Source organism: Cydia pomonella, chromosome 7 (assembly GCF_033807575.1).
Source record: "Cydia pomonella isolate Wapato2018A chromosome 7, ilCydPomo1, whole genome shotgun sequence".
In the NCBI taxonomy this organism is placed as follows: domain Eukaryota; kingdom Metazoa; phylum Arthropoda; class Insecta; order Lepidoptera; family Tortricidae; genus Cydia; species Cydia pomonella.
The window spans coordinates 16391155-16414179 of NC_084709.1; the positions used below are offsets into that span (position 1 = coordinate 16391155).

General features: G+C 36.3%; 1 protein-coding gene across 6 annotated transcripts in view; it reads right to left on the minus strand.

Moving 5' to 3' along the window:
* Positions 1 to 23025, minus strand: part of LOC133519992 (uncharacterized) — a 270730-nt gene that overhangs the window by 18771 nt on the left and 228934 nt on the right. For 2 of the 6 annotated variants that reach the window (XM_061854217.1, XM_061854219.1), the window contains exons 12-15: positions 12994 to 13151; positions 9915 to 9959; positions 8614 to 8726; positions 2372 to 2539 (exon numbers count right to left, since the gene is read on the minus strand). In XM_061854217.1, the coding sequence (XP_061710201.1) occupies positions 2372 to 2539; positions 8614 to 8726; positions 9915 to 9959; positions 12994 to 13151 (484 nt within the window). Of the gene's footprint in view, positions 1 to 95; positions 381 to 1589; positions 1683 to 2371; positions 2540 to 8613; positions 8727 to 9914; positions 9960 to 12993; positions 13152 to 23025 lie in introns of those variants that run through there. The other 4 variants (XM_061854220.1, XM_061854222.1, XM_061854221.1 and 1 more) reach the window with 4 other exon arrangements.

Below are 23025 nucleotides of genomic sequence, written 5' to 3' on the forward strand. Positions count from 1 at the left end.
GATGTGTATCGACGATATAAAAACGCATGCAATCGTGAGCGCGCCGCCAAGCCATGCACCACTCATCTGCGGGTAACCAGAATAAAAGTAAGCTGCTCAGTTCTGATTTTTATTGTAACAAGTAACAATATACATATCACAGTACGCGGGGCGCTTCGGGGTTTGTAATAAGGGAGTCCGAGAAGCGGCTGAGAGCTACGTCGGGACTGTCGCCTATGCGATATGTCGAAATTGTCTGATCTCCGCGGGTCGTGAGTTAAGGAATCATTTTTTCTTGCGCACGCTGCCGGTGGACTTAAGGATGGAGGGCGGTGGATCACCGTTTTCGTTTGTGAAACAAAGAGGCTGTCCGAAAGGCCGGGAATGCGTCTCCTCCGATTCTGCAAAGACAACGGGCAAACAAAACAAAATAAATAAATATAAATAAATAAAGATACCATAAAATAAATTGTAATAAAATAATAAGGGGTTAATTACACAAATGCAAATAAAATTAATAACAGTTAGGTAGGGGGTTAAATTTGGAGTATTTGAATTAATGTCTTAATTATCTGATTTATCGTAAAACGATCAATCCAGTAAAGGATGGGTACAAGCATCTAAAGTGTATTGCCGAGCTTTGTCTATTTATGACTAAACTAACACAGCAAACGCAAAATAAAAGTACATAAGTTATAACATAAATGACGATCGAACACACATCGGATACGAGGCACTGTAATCCACTTAGAGGACGGGACAAACAAAGCTCATTTCGCAGCTGTGAGACAGTGAGAGAACGATGCGCTACGGCAGCCGTGGGCGCATACTTTCCGGTAGAGAAATGGACCGGTGCTGCGGCGAGCAGCGGCGCGAGCGCGAACCCCACATGGACAAACTCTTGACGCCGGCGAACAGGCGCCGCCGCATGCCGCCGTCGGGCCGCGCGCCGCCTACGACAAGCACCGCTCAGTACCGCGCCCGACACCCCGCAACCCGCCCCCGCTTGCGCCCGCGACTATATTAAATGCGTGCAAAAAGAATTCGACACTACTGAAAACGAGTGATAATCTGAGTGAAGCTGCCGGTCGGCCGTCGCGCGCCTCGTCGGGGCGGAGCGGCGCGGCGGCCGGCGGCCTACGGCGCGGCTCGAGCGGAGAAGCGAGCGAGCTCGGGTGCGGCGCAGACCTGAGCTGGAGGCGACGGGCTGCGGTGCCACGGCCAGCCCGGCCAGGCCCACGGCCGGCCGCGCCGGCGAGCGCGCGGGCGCCTCCTCGGGCGCCGCCGACACGCGCACTACCGGGCCCCCGCCACCCGGCTTCGCGATTTCGTTGGCTCGCTTCAGAACTTGGTAGGTCTGATCCACTTCCTCCTCTGAGCATCGAGCGAAATGCGGTTAGAGACAGATTGCGATCGCCACATCGACCGGGACAACATGAAACTCGTCATTTATAACACATGTGCGTTAGACTAGAATAGTATTATTTGTTAGTAGGTAATGTTTGTGGCAAACCTATTTGTGGTAAAAGATTTGGAATGTTAATGTTCTTGAATGCTCGGCTCAATAAGGTGCAGAGGGGTCACTCCTAACAGTTCAGATCATACTGTACCCTCGTCATAGTAGCTATCAAAATCATCATCGAACTCGACCGATCCCTTGAAGGAGATCTTGGTGAGCCTCTGTCCCGGTAGCCACCCGTCCACTGGTGAATAACGTGAAGTTAGCTTCAACTAAAACTTACAGTAGCAGTGTCGCATGTAGGTAGTGTAGCTTGGCAAGCTTTATGATAGTGTAAGCGTATTAAGTATGTGGATGTTATGTCGCATAAAGCTATACCTTTGAGATATGTTTAGCCAATCATAGTTATGGAGGTAATAACAATAGGTAAAATAATTTGCCTAACTAATATACTTACCATTGCTTCTGAAAGTCTGGTCTGGGTTAGAATTAGTATAGAATATAAAAGAGATAAAACTACAAAGGTATCGTAGTTTTTTTTTTCAACATTTTTTCTGTGTGTATTTAGTTTAAATTAATTATGCGCTTTGTAAGTCTAGTACGACCATCTTGAAAAATTATCGTCTTAACATAAACGATAACGGTCCACTGTAGCCTAAATACTAAAGCTTAGGTAATTCAAAGGTTCCAACAAACAAAACACAGAATTCATTTATTATACCACTTTAGGTTTCCTCACAAATTGCTTTTTAGTGTTAGTCTAATCAACAAGAATGGTTTTTATTCTTACATTATAAACGTAACGCTTCAGAATTTTGACGTTAAGCTACACATTAAGTCCTCAATGAAGTCTTAGACGTATTTGCTGTTTGGTCAAATCGGGCATAAGTAGATCGTATTTATAATAAGTTCTTTTCAAAAGTGAATGCTTACTATCTTCATCGAAAGCGGCCTCCTGTACGCGGTGAGACTCGATCTCCGAGGTGCTCTTCTGGCGGCGCAGCAGGCGGGACTTGGTCTGACATTTGCCGACCTGCGGCATGCAGTCCGCGTGCACGTTGAGCTTGCACAGGCGACAGCGGAGCCCCTGGCGCGTGTGCCCTGTGGGAGACCAAGTTATCTGAAGGATCACATTCATCGCACATATAATATTTAAATCGTTTTTATAATAATAATAAATAATGAAATGTTTTATTGCAGGCATAAAAAAACTCATATATGTCTTTTATACTCGTATTGCTCTTAATGCGGACGATCTAAGCTATAAGTCCGAACCTGTAAGTGTCAAAGCCAGAATAATCAGAAGCAGACATAGTTTAGTCGACCGAATAATGGAGCCAAGTTGAGGAAACGGAAAAAGGAAAGATCCCGTCGTAATAGATAGATACCCAACTGAATTATTAGTCTGACATAGGATAATGGACGGAAATCTAGGGCGGGTTGACGACACGGAGAAATTTTAAGATCAAGGGTCACGACCCGAGTAAGAACAAGCGGAATCCTACAAGCACTTTTAGATTTAGATTTCCATTCATCTTTCACGGTTGCATCTTGTACGAGCCCCGAGACTTTAGAAACCTTCGTATACTAGCTTGTGTGTTTTTTTTGTTACAAACCCAAACAACTTATATTTGAAAATATGTGAAGTATGTTATAAGTACCTTATACAACGTGTCTCTGTCTCTACCCTCTGGACATAGATGAATAGGGCGTGTCGATTAGGGTATTTCTAACCTATGTACAAAGTCTCATTCCAACGCCACAGTATTATAATGGAGAAATTAATGATTTACGATTTAATATGTACTTCGGAACATACTGTATGTAGATACACAGTAATTAAATTTTTTTTTTACGTTTATCTAATCAAATAATTTAACATATTAGAACATGCCTTAGAAGGTACTCTACTCGGGATCTCGGTCAATATCCAGAGAGTAGAGACGAGTTGTATATTTATGTAGATACGTTAATCAGTAAAAAGCAGTCGGTAGTCAGTATTGATTATTCCCTTCTATTTGACATGTTGTTTATCTTGTTACGAAGAGCACAATTTGCCGTAGAACCATGCTACCCATTAGCTACAATCACCCCCAGACAATCTAGCATCAGTCGTAATCACTTATCCTCTGTTGAGGTTGAGACCAAGGTCAAACGCATTTAAATATCAGTAAAGCTTTAGCCACTAATTGCAGGAAAGATCATTAGGCTAACGATAGACCATCGTCGTTCACTGAATTTATATATTTCTAAGGCCCATAGGATTGATTTAACTTGTTTTAATGAAAGATGAAGATGGCACTCGTTTTACATTAATGTCAACAAAAGTAAAATAAAATTTTAAAAGCGGCAGGTGTATTATGGTTGGCTTTATCCACGTGATAAAATAACCTGCACTTTTTAACACTGCGGGATAGAAAGTGACGGACATCGTTTTATCACGCTATCATGTAGACATAAACGACCATCATATCCGTACAGGACTTAAGTTTACAGATAATATCTGCCAATAATTTGATTGTGATTTTACGATAACACAAAAAAAAACAGTATTGGTACTCGTATTAAGGAAAAAGACAACCAAATGTATATATGATATATATCCGCCATACTATCTGAGATTTCTGTAGGCTAAGATGCACAATTTACATAAATTTCATAATCGAATTTTATTGGAGCCTCACCACTTTTAATATAAAGTAACGATAACAATTATTCAGTGGCTAAAAAAAACAAATCCCATTTTAACTGAAGTCATTAATGAATGTGGTAAAAAAATTCACCATTAACGGTTAACACATTTGTTTCCACATGAGCATTGACTTACATCGTCACTGGGTGGGACGTACTTATTCAAAGTTCCTTATCGGTTTTCGGTTTAACGGAATGAGACAAAAGGTCTGACCTATGAAAGGCACAATGTGACGATTCTACATTTAGTTCTACCACGAACTCGTATAGAAATTGATTGAAGGTCGCGGTCGGCATTAACTCACTATGCAGTTAGTGTCCCGAGTTCGAATCCCGGTAAGGGTGTGACGAACACAGATATTTGTTCCTGAGTCACGGGTGTTTTCTATGTATATAATATATTATCTATGTATGTATTTATCTATTTACGTATGTATATCGTCGCCTAGTACCTATAGTAGTTACAAGCCTTGCTTATTTTGGGGCTAGGTCGATCTGTGTAAGATTGTTCCCACATATTTATCTATTTTTTATTTTTTTGCACGTATTTACCTATAAATATAAATACCATTTTATTCCTTGCAACATAGTAGCTAACTGCAAAGCTATACGGCTACCACCAGTTTGACACTGATATATTCGATAGCATGTGCGTAACTTACTCTCTATGCAACTCGCTCGTACTCGCATATTAGTGCGAGCGAGATGGATAGACAGTAAGTTACGCAGACGTTACCGAATAGGTCAGTTCGACACTGCTAAGGCAGTCGTGGTAAGGCTACTGATGGTGCCTTCAAGTTACGTTGATGTTTGAAAATGATGATAAAAATAATAGAACATAACCATTGTTCGATAAAATGTTTTTGGGCAAATCATCAAGTGAGCCATGACGATTCATGGTGTTAGTCACGTAAACTATCACTTTTCCACCCATAAAAAGTATTACTAATGAAAGCTTCTTTTATACGCTTTTCGCGAATTTGCTTCAATAAAATGTCGCGTGATTCACTATGACCCACTACAATTCATCGTTACTTTACTAGAATCATGAGATTAGCATTCTAAGCTACATACTAACTATGAAAGTCTTTCATGTCCTGAAAAGTGCTTACAAAAGATGCTTTCTGGGTCACAGTGATGACATTGCCGATAAAACCATATCCGAGGTTGGAATATATAATGAAGATATTGTAATTTGGCAAATAAGATCCAGTTCCCCTTTGTAAAAAATAACAAGTATGGTATGACTCTGTTAATATTGTAATCAGAGTTTTAACTCGTCATCCCGTCAAACATTAAAAAAACGGTTAAACACTACCTACTGTATAAATGTACCTTTTATTGCAGGTAGAAGGCTAAATAAAACAACTAAGTGCAAGTTGATATTTTTTACAATTAATCTAAAATTAAAATAAATAAGTACACATCACTCACTCACTCACTAAATTTACATAAATGAAAATATGATTTCTGCTTACTTTCAAGTTCACTTCAACTTTAAAATGAGTTTTAGTTTTAAGTTTTGATTTATTTCCTTTGGACATTGAACAAGGCAATACGCTCAATCTAAGTAAAGTCAACTGCAATAAAATACTCAAGGCAATACGCTCAATCTAAGTAAAGTCAACTGCAATAAAATACTGGATTATATTCTGTAGACTTTAAGTTTTGAAAGAATGGGTATCGATACAAAGTAAGTAAGTAAGTAAGTAAGTAGTAAGTAACGAAAAGGCTTCGCATGCTTCGAAGCTCAAGTAATAGAATGCTACAGTTTTCTGTCATACTCGTATCTCAGGAACTTGAGACCTTTTTGAAATTAAGGGGTCAAAATAGTGGTTCGTCGAACCTCAAGTCACGAGCGTCGCGGCTGAGCAACAGTTCGTACGGGTTGGTGCGAGGTACCAGCAAAAAAAAGTCTTTCTTTATAATGCCATTGTCGAGGTTAATCGCTTGTACGTGGCCACCAGAACGTCGGTAATCGCTAACGATATTGTAATTAGTCGACAAACCTCATTTTTATGGTTTAGCCGTAAAAAAATAAAAACTAGGTAGGTAAATAGGCGAGGCGCCAACTTTAAAAAAAAAAAATTTTTGTCTTATAATCTACTTGCATCAGTCACAATCAATAATAAACATTAAAACATAATTTAAAAAACTTGACAAACTTAAGACATTTACACAGTGTGAATTTATTCGATAGCGAGACGTGACGTACGCGTTTGCATTAAGTCCCATTTTGTATGGAATTTTGAGTTACCAAAACGTCCCGCTTGGCGCGCTGTTTCTAAATCCCATACTAAATGAGACTTAACACAAACGCGTACGTCACGTCACGAAATCGAATAAATTTACACTAGGGCCTCTGAAGATGATATTTATCCGGTTAATTTTGACGACCGGTCTGGCCTAGTGAGTAGTCTAGTTAGTGACCCTGCCTATGAAGCCGATGGTCCTGGAATCCGAGTAAGGGTATTTGAGTGACGAGCACAGCTATTTGTTCTTGAGTCATGGGTGTTTATATGTATTTAACTATTTGTATATTATATATCTGTCTGAGTACCCACAACACAAACCTTCTTGAGCTTACCGTGGGATTTAGTCAATCTGTGTAAGAATGTCCTATTTATATTTACGATAAAATAAAATAAAAATATTAGATACAAAAAAAAAATCATTACTAGAATTTAAATAACTGAGCATTTGATAGTTAATTAAATAAAAAAATATTAAATCATTTGAAAATTATGCGTTATCATGAAAATACTGTAAATGTAGGTGTATAAAATATTGTCAGCAATCACAGTGACACTATATAATTTGTTAAGACATGACAAATGAAACTAGGCTGCCGTAGGGTAGACCAGGGACAATTGAAACATGTTATGATTTAAACAAGTCATATTTCTCGATAACTATACGCATATAGAGAGACGCCACCCTCAGGCCACGACATTGATTTAAGTGTAAAATTCGTGTCCACGTGTCGGCTAAGTGTACTTATAGGTATTAACTCCATTTTATTTATAGTATTTTGCCCTTACATAACTAGGTGATAAGCCTTTTTTAATAAATTGAATGACCTTTACCCTCGAGGATCTACTTTAAACCACGTTACGAACGTTTTTTGATGTTACATATTTTCTCTCTACTGTTAGTACCTACTAACAAAAAAATTACATGCACTTTCTTGGCATCTTGTAATTCAATCAATTATTACTACCAGAAAATGTAAAAGCGAAAAATTCTTAGTTCGTTAAGTCGTTATCACAGTGTACTCACAATAGTCTTAGGCCCCAAATACCTTATTGGCGCTTAACTAATTTATGCCAATTTTCGAATTTTGAAAATTTTCAAAAAACTAGATCGACAAAAACAAAAATCATAGAATTTGGTCACATAATTTCACGAAAATCGTAGAATTGCGACCTGTAGAGGAAAGCATCCGGACATATGCTCAGGTCAAAACGGAGAGCTTCGCTAACGCTACGGTCAATTAGAAATAGTTGGGTAGAAATTTTAAGCAGGCATAGCATCAAACGTTCAATATTACGAAAATTATGAAAATGTTGATGAAATAACGGAGCATCATATACTCGTAATTCAACTTGCTTTAGTATCGCCCGAAAAGCGAAGCACTTAAGGCTTAATCTTCTAATTCGTCAAAATGAACAAATGTTAATAGTAGTACAGTGGAGCCCTAAACAACAGCAATTGGTTAATGAAGCAATAATAGGGTAAACTGGGGACAATTGAAACAATTTATGCTTAATGGCCTGTAACTATTTTATTTTTACAGTTAGAAAGACATATGCCTATGTTATCCAAGGTTATTTAGCCGAGAGGTGGACACGAAATCTACACTTAGATCAATGAGAATAAATGACGAAACATGTTGAAGAATCTTGCTGACTATGGAGTCTGTCAAACAATGCATTTTGCCAGTGTGATACTAAGTATTCAAGATCGGCAATATTCACTACACCATTCTGATGAATATAAATATAAATGGTATACTTAAATATGAATATAAATATCACTTTTAAAAATCTAAATGACTCAAAACAGTCTGAAGGTAGTACATTTCAATTAATAAAATATGTCTACAATATGTTTATTTAATATAAATTATTCTTTATTTCCTAGTTGTTAGATATAGATTTATTTGTTCCATAATAAATTAAAAATACACACATATAAATATTCACATTATAAATTGCAGATTATCTCAATCTACAAGAATTCATATTATGATCATCAAAATAGGTACGAGTACAAAAATATAATCGATTATTTATCGATGAAAAAATTTAACATTTATAGAATAATACGATTTCAAAATAATGTCAAGATATCGCCTGTCTGTGGATTATCTAAATCTATAGATTGTTAGGTAAGTATGTTTTTGTATTTTGTTATTGAACGAGTTTGTATATTTTTTGTTTTATGGTCACTATCAGTAACGGATCAAATATAAGCAAATTTACCTCTAAGAACTTGCGAGCAGACATCGCAGGGCGTTATCTTCTTGTAGGTGTACTCCTGGAAGTTGTGCGCGTCTGAGTCGCCGCGGAGAGCCTCTCTGCCCGCGCCGTTCCTCCTACAGTAACACGAATCCATTTAATACCTCGAAAGTGTGAGCATATTTCAAACATGACATATAAAGATTTGACTATAAAACCTTTCAGATATTCTACAATAAAAAGGGCTCAGAAGGAAGACGCTGATAGACGAAAAATTATATGGTAATAAAATATGACGCAAACATGTTGCTTAAGTACAGGATATAAGTTGATATAGGGGCTAATAAAAATATTCCTTGAATATTCGCAAATTGTTTTTATTGAAATTGGGCGATGCCTTCAGTACTTTATCATTTGTACATCCCTCTATTTTACTAAGTAAAAGTTTATATAAGTTAATTTTTCACTGATTGCCTACCTTTGATTGGTAGCAACTCTAACAAACCATGTCCTATAGGTTTTTCATAAACCAATCAATTATTATTCAACTGCAGTTGTTATCAATCAAACCATGTATGCAGTCTGAGCCATTTACAACATCGCACTTCACTAAAGTGGTTATAATACGTCAAACATATTGATCGATGAAGTTCAAGGGCAGGGGGGGCAGATAGATCAGACTGGGGTAGTCAATCTAATACTATTTTAACCCTTAATGACACCCATTTGTCTACCTTGACGTTAAAAAATATCAGGCAAGCAACAATCTTATAGAAAGTGTTTAATGACTAAAAGATAGGTTCGAGGTAATGGCGTTTTATATCCCCAGACAGAAAGCTGAAAGCGGTAGTATTGTGAAGCGAGTTTGCAGCTGCAGGATAGGAAGCAAGAATTAAGCTGGTGTTTGAAATCAAGCTATAATTATCTGAGTGCTTACTAACATTTGTTCTTTTAAACTAAGGATCCCAGAAAATAATTTTGCTAAGGAACTGCCCTAGCTGAAGCGCCATTCACGGCAACTCTATGCAGGTCAGCAAAAACCTCAACATTGATTGAATACATTTGTCACATAGTAATATTGTTATGTAGTTGTGTACCTAGATGAATTTGCAAAATTGCATGGGTCGCTTTTGGCGCTCAGCTTGGACAACGGGTGAGAATTCTATCAGAACAAATGAGAAGCACTCGATTACGTGTATTAACTCTGTATTTATGTCATGCTGTTTATTGAATATCTGTACGAGACTACGTGTGAAGGGTCAGGCAGTATCCAACATGTTGACGGGTAACAGTAACACAGGGCACACCTACAGGGGCACATTTACCTCATCGCCATAATCGTCGACACCGCGTGGTACATTTGATTTTTTCTTTATTGATGCAAGAAGAGAGAAACATCAATATGAACACGGCTTTTGAATAGTGAACACACAATTAAAACAATGGATGTTAATGAACCTGTGATAGATTTTTATTTACACAAGCCAAAAGAATGCGAGTATCGAAATCGCAAAGCATGACGATGTATGATTACAATGTTTTTTTAACAAAAACTTCTCGAGTAATTTAATTTTCTCATTCTCTTAAAAATCATTCAATAATACTTAAGCCGAGTGTATCTTTTTTGTTTGACGACAATCTTATTTCAAGCTGTGTATGATTCCTTTAAACTACACAAGTTCATGGAAAATGCAAACTTGGATTAACCAACCATAAGTATATGTTTAAGATAAACGTAGAATTTATCCTAAGTAACTGATATTAAGAAGATATAAATAACTGAAACTATATCATGAATTGCGATTTCAGCATGAAACCGTGTTTAATTCTACAAATATTTGATTGTCCGTAATTGTAAAGGTCTTTTACATAGAGCACTGAAGCGTATTATTCGTGGGCCTCTATCACAGATTGTATTTGTACAGGTGTAAATAATTCAATGTCAGAAAGCAAATTAACTACGACTTGAAAGCAGTAAAAGCCAATAGCTGTTTAATATTTCAACATGTATATTGAATAACTTACACCCAAAGCATTCAACTTAAATTTTAAAGGATGATGTGACAATACGATACGGCGTTAGACCTAAATGCGAACCGTTGTGAATATTGTGATAATAATGTACATGTTTGTGTATAAATTAGACTGCTGTACAATGGACGAGAAGAGCCTCCAGCGCTGAATATTCTGAAGTCGAGTGCATCTCGTTATCTCAGAAAACTACCTATATCAATATTTACCAAGCCGAGCGCTCCAAATTTGCAAGCCTCTGAAATTTCCTACATTTATTCACACTTACATTTTAGGTGATGTTTTATTTACAAGAATATGCAAATACCTAATTATTTACCATTTTGTGACAAGTCACTGCCACTTCATACACTCAGATGAAGAAATCAATTTCTGAATAGTTGTTTTTCAGATACAGTGCCTTATTACTAAGGCAAACATTACTAAGTTTATTAAAAAGTTCCCGTCATATATGAATTCTTAGGAAAGAAAAATCTTCCAAAGAAATATATAACAAAGCAGTTTCTGTGAGTGCAGGTTTGAGTGGCTACCTACTTACGTTTGAAGAAGCCGTACCAAATGCGTGCTGGGACCTATTTGCCATAATCTCATTTGCGAAAGACAACGAGGGTAAATATTCTTTGTCTAAATGGAACTTGAAACCCATTCTAAGTCAAATACTTTGTAGGTATATCTACGTTTTCTTTCCACTTGACTCTAGAGGGGAGCGAGTTGTTGGAGACATAACATTATAATAACAGACACGGAAACGTTAGTTACGACATGAATATGAATTTAATTTACGTAATGCGAAGCGTATTCATAAACGTAAAATATGATATAAACGTCATACAACGTGTTGTATTTTGATATCAAATTGAAGTCATAGTTTAGGCTTCTATTAAATACGCCTCTAGGTGTCGTAAGTAATCCTAATAATATATATGTTAAGTGGACAATATTGTTCAATTACTCCAGCATAACGTTATAGTGGTTAGAGTTTGGCTAAGATAAGTTGGTAGCGATTTTGACAGCCCAAACAGTGCATGTGTTATTTTAAACGTCACGTTCGATGAAATTATGACGTTTACTTAACAAGTGTTAAGTAAACGTCAATCTATCAAAATCGCTGCCAACAGCTTGATCTGAATTTAATTAATTATGGATACTGCAACCTGCATCCCAATACGTTTATTGCCATCAGTGTTGTACTATGAATTCTCTACTAACTTCATTCACCGATAAAACACTGGTTTACAAAAACTACATAACATAATACTGATTGACACCGGAGTCATAATATTTTAGGTGTCAATCATAGGCAATTAAATTTATTTTAAAATGCAAGTATTATAATGGACTACTAACGTAATAGTCTAAATTTATTACGATTAATATTATAACTGCGACTAAATTGCTAAATTGGATATGTAGTTGAAAATTATTGAATAAAGATAAATGATATAACACTACATAAGTATATGTTATATTGCCTACCTTTCATTTCTACCGGCTGGCCGCCCGGTGAGGACCTTGGAACGTGGTTGATACAATAATTACAACTGCACCTCTGGAGTTAATTGGAAACTGTGATGCTCTACACAATATTCTCGCTAACACGTTACATTACAACACCATATACTTAGCAAGGGTGAACGTGGCTGAGTAGGTATTTAATCAATTTCCTCTTGCAAACACATAGGAAGTTACCAATTGCCCTAAATAACAAAAGGTAGAAAAATTATTTTACAGCACGTGTTTTGAAAGCAATGTTAAGGATTTAAAGTCAGCTATAAAGCTAAAATGTAACCTCTTTGCTTAGTAACTACATTAACTTCGTAAGGCGCTTTACTGTGGCCGCGAATAAGTACATATTACTTAGTTAATCTGCTCTTGTTTGCAGCCATAACTTTTCATGCTTAAGTTTTGGAAAGTAGCTAAGTAAAACAGCTCTTATAACAATTATATTTATATAAAATTAAGAACAGTTGAATTCAAAAATAATAGTAGCCGAATTTCAAATAGCTTTACGCTTAATAAAAAAAAATATATTTCAAATTGTTGGCTTCTTCCTTTATTTGGCACTGAAAATCTGGCAAGGGACAGTCTCGTCGTGTTTCTTTTGTTTGAGCGCATGTAGGTTAAATATCAATGGGGTGGAAGTGCGGCAAAATTGTGACCACTAATAGTGTAAGTTACCTAACAGTATACGAGTGGGTGTGATGTGTAAAAGTTAATATTTTCTAAAAGAAATCGAAGCTTTTCCAGGTAGGTAAATAATTAATCGACAAGCCGTAATCTCATTAAATGTGGCATTACACGTTATAACTTCGAATTTCTTCCATATTATCTAAACTTGCAATTAGCTTGGCACATGTAGTATTGAAATCTTACTTGTCTGGTGGCGCAGCATGGGGTGGGGGAGCGCTGGGGGGCTTCAGGCTGCGGAACGCTTTCAACCATTTATTCTTCATGCTGCCGGCGGATGACGAAGAGAGTTTGCGATCGACTGCCGCTGTCCCGCTATCTGCTTTCGCTGCGAATAGCTCTCTCTGTCAACAAAAAAAAACATGGTTAGCTAAAAGAAAGAGGGAAGGGGATGCGCTAAAAGTGAAATTTATTCCTTAACTGTGAGTTATGTCGGATGGTGAACCGAATTTATTTAGTTAAATTAGAATAGATTTCTTGTGCTTAATTACTGTTTTTTTTTAATAATATAAGAGTGTCAACACCAGTGGGGTTGCAAGTTGCAAGTGCGTGGCCGACATTTAAGATGAGAGTACGCTGTTTTCTTGAAGGTTTAAAAGTCGTATCGGTCCGGTAATGCCACGGATGACAGTCATTCCACAGTTTAGCTGTGCGAGGAAGGATGTACAGTCAGCAAAACCATTAGCACCTATGCAAACAAATATGTATGCAGGGGTTCCAAGCCAATAGCTTAGCTGTTCGTGGGTAATACGTACTGAAAGTTTATATAATAAGCCTCATAAAAACCACGCAGTGAAAGAAAAAGTTTATTATTTGAAAATATCTCTTTATGTATTTTTTTAAGATACAGTTTATTTAGGTGTATACACTGTATGTATACAGCAATTTTAGGAATACTAGCAATATAAAATTGTATGTTGAACGTTTTTATAATTGTAATCCCAGAAATGTATCAATTTGATAATGTTAGAATTTTATACGACATACGCCATTCTTATGAAGCCCATCTTTCGTGCGGCTGTTTGTAGTAGGCTTTATAATTTGTCTGTCAACAACGAGGCTCTAACTTAAAATAGTAGTTTTGTGCGGAATGACAAAAAGTTCCAAAAAGTATCTACTAAGTTTTACATACCATAAGTACGCGTTTTATAACACAATATGTAGAAACAGTCCTCAAGTCACTGCTATTTCGTGCAAAATACCTAACCTGCATACCGTTTCTGATATCAAGCGAGCACAACAATTCGATTTACACTATTATGCTAATCTCAAATGCAGGCTTGTAACAGCTTTGCAGCCCACACTGGCTATAATCTAGTTCCAGACTGACAACTTGACTACCACATCAACAAAGTTAGGTTAGGTTACAAATTACCGCCCCACAGAGAACAAATGGACTTTGACCTTCCCTTAACTTTTTATTTTGTGTGTGTAAGGTGACACAGCAAAAATATATAAAGCAGGGCTTAATGAATTGATAGGCCTCTTGGGTATGCACGGTTTGGTCAATTCGAGTGTCTGTATTGGCTTAGGATCAGGTGAGTAGAAACGTAAATGTACCTACCTAATGAATGTTGTGTCTACGCGTACCAATATATACATAAAATAAGATAACAATAGGTACGGCTGGAGGACAAATTAAAATCTTGATTTTACATTTTCTTAGCTCTGTATCTAATTAACTCATTATCAATTATTTATTTAGTGTTGCACAGCGACGAATATAAAATGAAACATAAATTAAGATTGTATTTAGACTGGTAAAATATCCGAGCTTCTTCGCAAGCTAATCTAAAAATTTACGGTTTCACTACAAGTTTAGTAAGCTTGATACGATCATGCAACTGCACTGTCCAAACCACATGATACTACTAAATACTAGGAAATACTAGATACTAGGTAATTCTAGTATCTACAAGTATAGTAAAACATACATTTTATTTCATCTTGGAGAGTACGCTGGAAACAACGACGGTAACGTCTCGTACAACAGTAATGCTTTTCGGCAGCGCTTTTGTTCTGAAGCGAAACTCGACTATTTATTTGGCAGTTTGGAATATTGTCATGATGTCATAAAATTCTATGAGTCAATCCATTTTAAATGCACATTCACGCTGTTTACAAAGCTTACTGTATTGGCTGTGTGCGCGACAGCGGCCTCCACTTGGCGGCATTGGACACATTGGCAGTTGACGTAAATATTATGAAAATTTGGGTCACGAAAGTTACCACATCATGCTCGATCTCCTTTTTTAGTTCCTATACCATGGACTTTGTTCATAGCTATATAGACAAATAATAAGCTATAATAGCCGAGTGGGTCAGGCGTTTTCAAACCAAAGGGCTAGCCGGTTTCAACTCCTTGTTCTTAAAATTCGAGGTTAAGGTGGTTGTCTAGGGATGTCACGCCAATTAGAGATCAAAAGTTGGTGCGAGTGTACACAAATTGTGGATTTTCACCGTTTCTCCTAAAACCCAAATATTTTCTTAAGATGTGTTGGTATTTGCGCAAACAATTAAGATCACTTTACAAATTTTTCACGTTTATTTTCCTGAAAACTAGGAAAAGGGTGTGTTTCATGAATTAAACCTAGTTACCTATATTTTCTAGTTTGCTTATTCATCGGACCCCATACTCGTAAACCCAGAAACGCCGCAACAAACATTTATAAGAATAACAGATGATGTGGCCAATGATGATGAGGTTATCCATAGATATTGTTAGGCATTATCGATTGATATTGTCACATCTGTGTTTGAAACTGATTTATTTATGTATTTTATTTATTTAAAGTTTTAGGAAACAAACACAACACATATAGTTTATTAGATGACATATTCACAAGCCACATAGTTTCCACTAATGAACTATAACAATTATGTTTCTCAGAAACTAACATTAATATAATTCAATTTAACAATACATATATTTTTAAACAAATTCTGCTCGTTGAATAGAGTGTTAATATCGTGATATTTTACTTACATTATTTAAATGTAGTTGACAACGATTAAAAAAATACCAATGCTTCATATCGCGTGCACGATATATATTAAGGCAGCGTGATTTGGGCAAACATTGAGTAGGCATGCCTATTTGTACGCAGTTCATTTAGATTACATCGCAATTAATTAAAAAATTACATATAAATGATTTAGATTCTCAGTAGGTAAATAAGTTTATATAAGGTAAAAAAAAATACGGAGAGAGAAATGCCGACAATTTAATGTTCTGACAGGATGTAATTATTTTGAACTTATCTGTGTCTCATTTTTTTTTAAATTTAATCCGTTAAGTAGGTACTAGATATATCCCCATGCTTTTTGGTTAACTCTTTTTATGATTTTACGAGATACAACTTTTGGACGGGGCAAGTTATAATATAAATAAATTAGGAATGAAACAGAAACAAAACTTGCTTGCTTTTAATTATGAACAAAGTATTTTTAGGTCTTCAACTCTTCAGACCGGCTAGCATGAGTTGCGTTCTCGCGCGCGAGCCCATAGGTACTTGAAGTCGCACACGATGTACATATGTAGTCGCGCGCGAGAACGTTACTCATGCTAGCCGATCAGGATTAGGTTGCATTATTACATGAAGCCTATTTAAATAGGTTTCCGCGGCACCACGCGCTAGGTTTCCGCGGCACCACGCGCTAGGTTTCCGCGGCACCACGCGCTTAATGATATCCTGCGGAGAGCGCTAGTTTCTGCAAACGGAACCTCCGGGCCTCAGTCGCTCTGATGGGAAGAGACCTGATGGGTTGACGTTGGTTCCTTGGGAGAAGGGGAAATGTTTAGTGTGGGACGCAACGTGTGTCAGCACTTTCGCGGCGTCGCATATTGGCCGTACGGTGAGGATGGCAGGGGCAGCGGCCGAGTTGGCTGCGGTTCGCAAGCGGGAGAAATATGAGGTCCTTGCGAACTATTTATTTGTCCCGCTTGCTGTAGAAACCGCCGGGTGCTGGTGTGCCGAGGCCAAGGCCTTTTTCGAGGAAGTGGGGAGACGCATGCGAGAGAGAGGGTTGGATCCTCGCTCAGGGACCTTCCTGATGCAAAGATTATCCATAGCCGTTCAACGTGGCAACGCGGCGAGTGTCATGGGTACTTTTGCGTCGGGGGGTCGTGGGGTGAATTTCTAGTATAGGGTGTTATTTAGGTTAGGTTAGGTTAGGTTGTGTAATAATTGTAAAATAGAATTTATATTAAGTTAAATCTGTTACTTATGTCAATTTGTAATAAAGGTTTGGTAAAAAAAAAAAAAAAACAAAAAAAAAAAAAAAAAAAAAAAAATAGTATGCTGATATTTAATGACAAGAAATTACTAAGTATCTGAATATGCCCCCTAATGTTTTAAATACATAGGTATATTGATTTGAAGTGAAGTGCATTCAAATATGTATGATTTAATATAAGTTAAGAATAGAATTACAAAAAAAAAACATAGTTAAGGCCTTCAATTAAGTTTTAAATAGTCTATAGTTGTAGTACATACATACTTATTTCGTTTATATTACTGTTACTAACACGTATATGTGTCATACCTGAAAAAAAAAATTATTTACATTTATTGTATTATCTTGCATTGTATTTACATACACCTACAAGTTACCAGCTATCGTCAACACACTTACATGTAACTTAAAGAAAAGCTAGTTCATTTTCGTAGGACAATGGAATCAATCCACTTGATACTAATCAAATATATATTTTTAAGTTCTTAACTACGAACTTTTTTTGTTTTCGATTTACCCAAAGATCAAATGGCATCAAAACAAAATATTTCTTCAAGCACGCTTCAAATCCCTGTTTGACTACCGAACTCCAAAAACGATTTTGTGTAGGTGGTCATGGCGCTGGCGTGATAAATTTGTGATTGAATTTTGCCGGTTTGTTTGCACCCAATAATGATTAAAGTGGTATGAGTAAAGAATCAAGTGGAATTTGATGACGCAGGCAGATATTACCTATCTACTATTATAAAGAGTTTTACTTTAGAGGTATATTTGATTCAGTCTTTCGATTTCAGATGAGCAAATGTGGGCTTTTTAAAACCAGCCACCAGCTTCAGGGTGTCTCCAATGTAAACCGTACAAAAGATGGGAAGATGACTTTCCTCAAGACTGTGGAAGACTTTGAAAAACCCACGAGAAAGGGCTAAGACAGACTAACAAAAATAAGAAACAAAAAAAGAGTAAAAACATAAATAAATAGATACTTGTATAACTGTAAATTTGTAAAAAGCTATGTCAAGAATAAAGGCTATTCCGATTTAAAAAAAGGTGGACTGTACCGACCGCATCTGGCGGATTATAAGGAAGCCACTTAGTGTATAGTACATTACGATACAAGTGCGAAAAATAGGAAATTCGAAACAAGTGGCGATAAATTAAATCGACACGAGTTGCGAATTACCTATTCGCACATGTATCGTACAACATTTTACAGTACATATGGCCCTTTAAATGTTCGGCTCAGTAATGTAATATGTTAATTTTCGCACTAGTGCGATAAAGTAGCACCATATGTACTGTAAAGTACATATTTAAACTATCCTAAACGTTAACCTAAGCGTTATGTGTGCAAACTACAATTTTCAAACTGCTAGAATTTGTATAATTCAATAATTCAGTATTGCACAATGAAGCATTTTCTATTCTAGCATCAAGAATTTGGTCGAACGAACGCCGGAAGTTTTTGGGATTGTGTTGATCCAAATATACCTTTTGGATTCCTGAAAAAACCTTTGCCAGGAAATTGCGGCTAAATTTGCTTTTCTCTTTAAGAACGCAACCGTCACAAACCTATCCAAATACGCGCCACTACATCAGTCTATGTTCCAAACTTATTGCAAGTTAAAAGGATTGCTCGAAAAGTTGCATGTCCATCGCACACTTAGTTAATGAAATCCTGGCTTACCTATTTCTTAGTTCTCTGCCCACACTCAACTTGATCATGAGGGAACTGTGGTATTTCTGTACATTGTTAACACTTAACTAATCTTTAAGTAAGTAAATGTGGAATGCTGAATGTACTTGTTGCTAAGTTTAGCATACAATACGGTCTAAAAGTACCCAAACATTTTTATAAAGATTCATGAAAACTTGTAGGTTACCTACCTGCTTTGATTTAAATTCTTACACAAAATATCTACGTACACCTAAAAAAAAAAAACAAAGTATTCTTATATGCTAATCAGAAAAAAAACTTTCGTTACAAAGTTATTTAATTGTTCGTGAGTAAACATGAAAACTTATTACGTATGTAAAAATGCAACGAAACTAGGTAATGTCACTGCAAAAACTCAACGATCAAGATAAAGTCTGATTTGTGAAATGGAAACAAGGCCATGGCACGCGATTATGGCACAGCACAGAGTTACAAAAGTGTTAAAACTTGGCATCTTATAGAGGGCTAAGCAGTTTGGACACTATGTACGTATGCAAGCAACAGGGATATCATTAAATATTGAGAAACATGTGCGTTATGTTTGGACTCTGGCTCTTACTAATTCCTAGTAAAGTAACTTAATGTGTGGAATGACTTAAAAGCAAAGAAAATACGACATTGTTCACACATATATGACCCATTTTCAATCTTCTAGATTTTGAGACATAAGCTTTTCGATAAGATTAATGCTTTTTTTTAAAGTTCCATAGTTCAATGAGGAACACTTATTTTAAAACAAAAATAATATTTTGCTCATCCGCGAAAAGATAACGTGCTAGTCAATCAGAGAATCAACTCTTTTGAGTTTTGCCTTTTGGTGGTGGTTTGTTATATTTATTTGCGTAAGTATTTATTTTTGCGGTGGGAGGATGGCAACATTCATTGCATGTAAAAATACGCACTCAAAATCTTTGAGTTTTTTACTTTTAGCGGTGATTTATTATATTTATTTTTGCGGTTAATTGCATGTAAAAATATGCAAGTATAACGGGCACTGATTGACTAGCACGTTATCTTTTCACGGATTAGCTAAGTCATATTTTTTTTAATTAATACCTATAGATTTCCGAAAAGTAACGTCTGGCAGAGCGTGGATGTAACCAAGGAAATGCTTAGATAAGATAGAGGTGAAAACATCCTTGCAGCACTTTTATTACGTGAATAGTAGATATACTCATGTTTTAAATTTAGGAAAATGTAAATCTGCCTTTAGCGTTGGTGAAATCGTAGCATGACATTTTATTCCTTCTATTCAATTTAAGGGCCAAGCGAATAATATAATGCGTGACCGACCTAGATTCAATCGCGTGGCACTCAACTCAACTGTTCTTAGAATAGGGCATGTAATGTTGACTTGCTGGAGACGCAGGTTACGAATCGAATTGGACATTTTTTTACCCACTCATTTCTTATTATATTTGCGTAAAAGCCTAAAATCATTCCTACAATAAAATTAATGTTTGACGTAAGAACGAACGAAGTTGAATAACGAATTTTGGATAACATAGGTACCTGTCTCATTTATTTGTTTCATACATATTTACATAATAATAAATTTAGTCTCTGTTGTAATCGAGTCTCATTTCTGAAATAATTATCGCTCCAGATAATTCTAACAATCCATGCAGTCATCAATGCATGCATTGCTCAAGCGGTGCCCTCTCCAGAACCTGTTTGCTTCGGTTTGTTGATTATATGGCCGAAAAATGGTTCTGTTAGATTTTGTCTATTTTTATATTTGCTATTGGCTGCTGCCCGCAACTTCGTCTATATAGAATAATTTCCATACTGCTTCCATAGTAAGTTCCACCCCTCTTTTAACCAACTTTAGTGATGATTTCCGGCACAAAAACTAGGTATCCTATGTCTTATCACAGGACTCAAAATATTTCATACCAAATTTTAACTAAACCGATTCAGAGGTTAAAGCGTGAAGATATTAAAATTATTTTAAAAGGGTGTAAAGTGTGGATAGGTAAACATACAGTAAGACAAAGTTACGTTGGCATGTATAATCATTCATAAGTTATTTATTCACAAAGTTAATATGACATCAAATTATTTCTAATAATATAAAAATAAGAATTACTTGACATCCTTTTTGTGTTTAGGTGATCGTCACAATCATAATAATGTTTCACATGCCGCAGAAGATACCACATCAAAAGGACGCTCAGCCCGCAGCGGAGTCAGTAATTTGTTTCAGTTTCAACAAATTCGAGAAACGTAGAATTTTTCTGATTTTCACAGTTGTAAATTAGGTGTCCTCACGATGTCGCGACAAGTGGATACAAAGGATCCTGATTTGAGAATGTGATGAAAATTTCTTATGTCATCCGTTTCTACTTATTCAATGATAATCAAGAAATAGGTTAAGCATGCTATTTGATAAACATTAGCAAGCTTAACATATTTCTACCTATACTTATTGATATTGAAGATTATGTACCTAACAATATACCCACCCTAAATTAAACAGCTAAATTGTAAACGTAATTAAAGCTGTTGTTTTAAAGTCCTATTAATATACTCAAAACAACCATGGCAGCCCTGGGAAATGATCAATAATGTATCAATCGGATTTCGACTATTTGGCATGCCTAACGCAACAACTGGGGATTCCCGAGGTACTGCCTTCTATGTCTTAACACGTCGTGTTATGTTTACGGGAAGTAGTGCCTCGTCAGGAATTTTACTTGGCAGTTACATATTCGTTTAAGGGCCTGTTTCACATGTCCAAGTAAAAGCATTGGATAGTTAATTAACAAATAAATACCTAATACGAAACTTAGCACTTTATCTACCAGTTAAGCTTTTTTGAAGATTGTGAAACGCCAGAACGATGACTTCATTCGTCAGACATTGAAACAGGCCCTAAGTGTCGCATTCTCCCACTAGGTGTGGTTTGGATCTTAGATGTTCTTGAATTTGTAACGTGGTATCAAAGACCAACCAAATTTATTAGAAAAATATTAAAAAAGTATCAAAGTAGTTTTTTTATCTATTTGAATTACAACAAAATTATTCATAAACGCGTTATGGCGGGACAGGGCGGGCGTCAATGTTTGGGATTTTTGAAAGAAATCTGAGTATATGGTCCATTACTTACGTTTTAAAGGACACATTTACACACAAATGTACTCCAATACTGAGTTTGTGAGTATATAGATTTTATCTTGGTAGGTATCGAATATGATAGATGCAATCTGAAACCCATTAATGTGAAAATCGCACATTTTACTGACGTGTTCAAGCTGCGTAGCGCTGTCGAGGCCCTTCAAACAATCGAACCAGATGAATGCCAAATGGAATGAAAAAAACGTTGATTGTTTTTAGTATACTTAGTTATTGTTGATGCTCCGTTGATGGACATGCTCCGTAAAAATACGCCACCTATATATATATATATATATATTTACCTATATATATATATATATATATTTGAAATGTAAGTTAATATGGATCCTGTTCTTAGTAAAAATTAATAGGGATCGGTATTTGACATATTTTAACGAATACAAGATTCCTACTAAACTTTGGATGAAAGGCAACAATTTAGAATATGCATTATAATGTCAAAATAGCGTTTCTATCTGTCTACAGCTGCAATTATACATATAATCCTAATCGTTAATTCTTCTCTTGCCTTAACCCTTATTTACACATGGATTAGTGTTTAGTGCGAGTTCATATATAGACCACTTGGGATTACTAGCAAATGTATGAACTGGCACTTAACACTAATCAATGTGTATATGGGCCCTTACAGTGGGCGTTGGGGGTAAGAAAAACTAGTTATAAAATATGTTATAAAATGCAAGGTTCACAACTTTCACAAGACAGCATAGTCTTATCACGGTAAGACTAGGGAAAAGTTAGTTTACGAAAGTGAGCACGGATGTATTCATTCGAGGGGCGTAAGAGCGTGAACCCTAATGAACACTTCAACGTTGCCGCGATCCAGTATAATTCCCATGTGATACAAGGCACGAGGGCAAGTCAAGTTAGCAGGAAAAACAGCGTAGCCTGACCGAGTGATACGTAATAAACATAAGTAATCGTAAAACGCACTTAAAACTGGTTTTCTTGAACTTTCGAGTCGCTAATGCTTAGCAAGCGATTGTAATTTCGCTCTTGATGCTCATAATACTGGCCACACCTATAGTGAATCTGATTTAGAGAGATGCAGTAAGCAAAGATTCTATGCTTACTTTACGCGAATTTTCTATACAGTATAGCCAATAGAAGTTCATAAAAAATATTTTGAA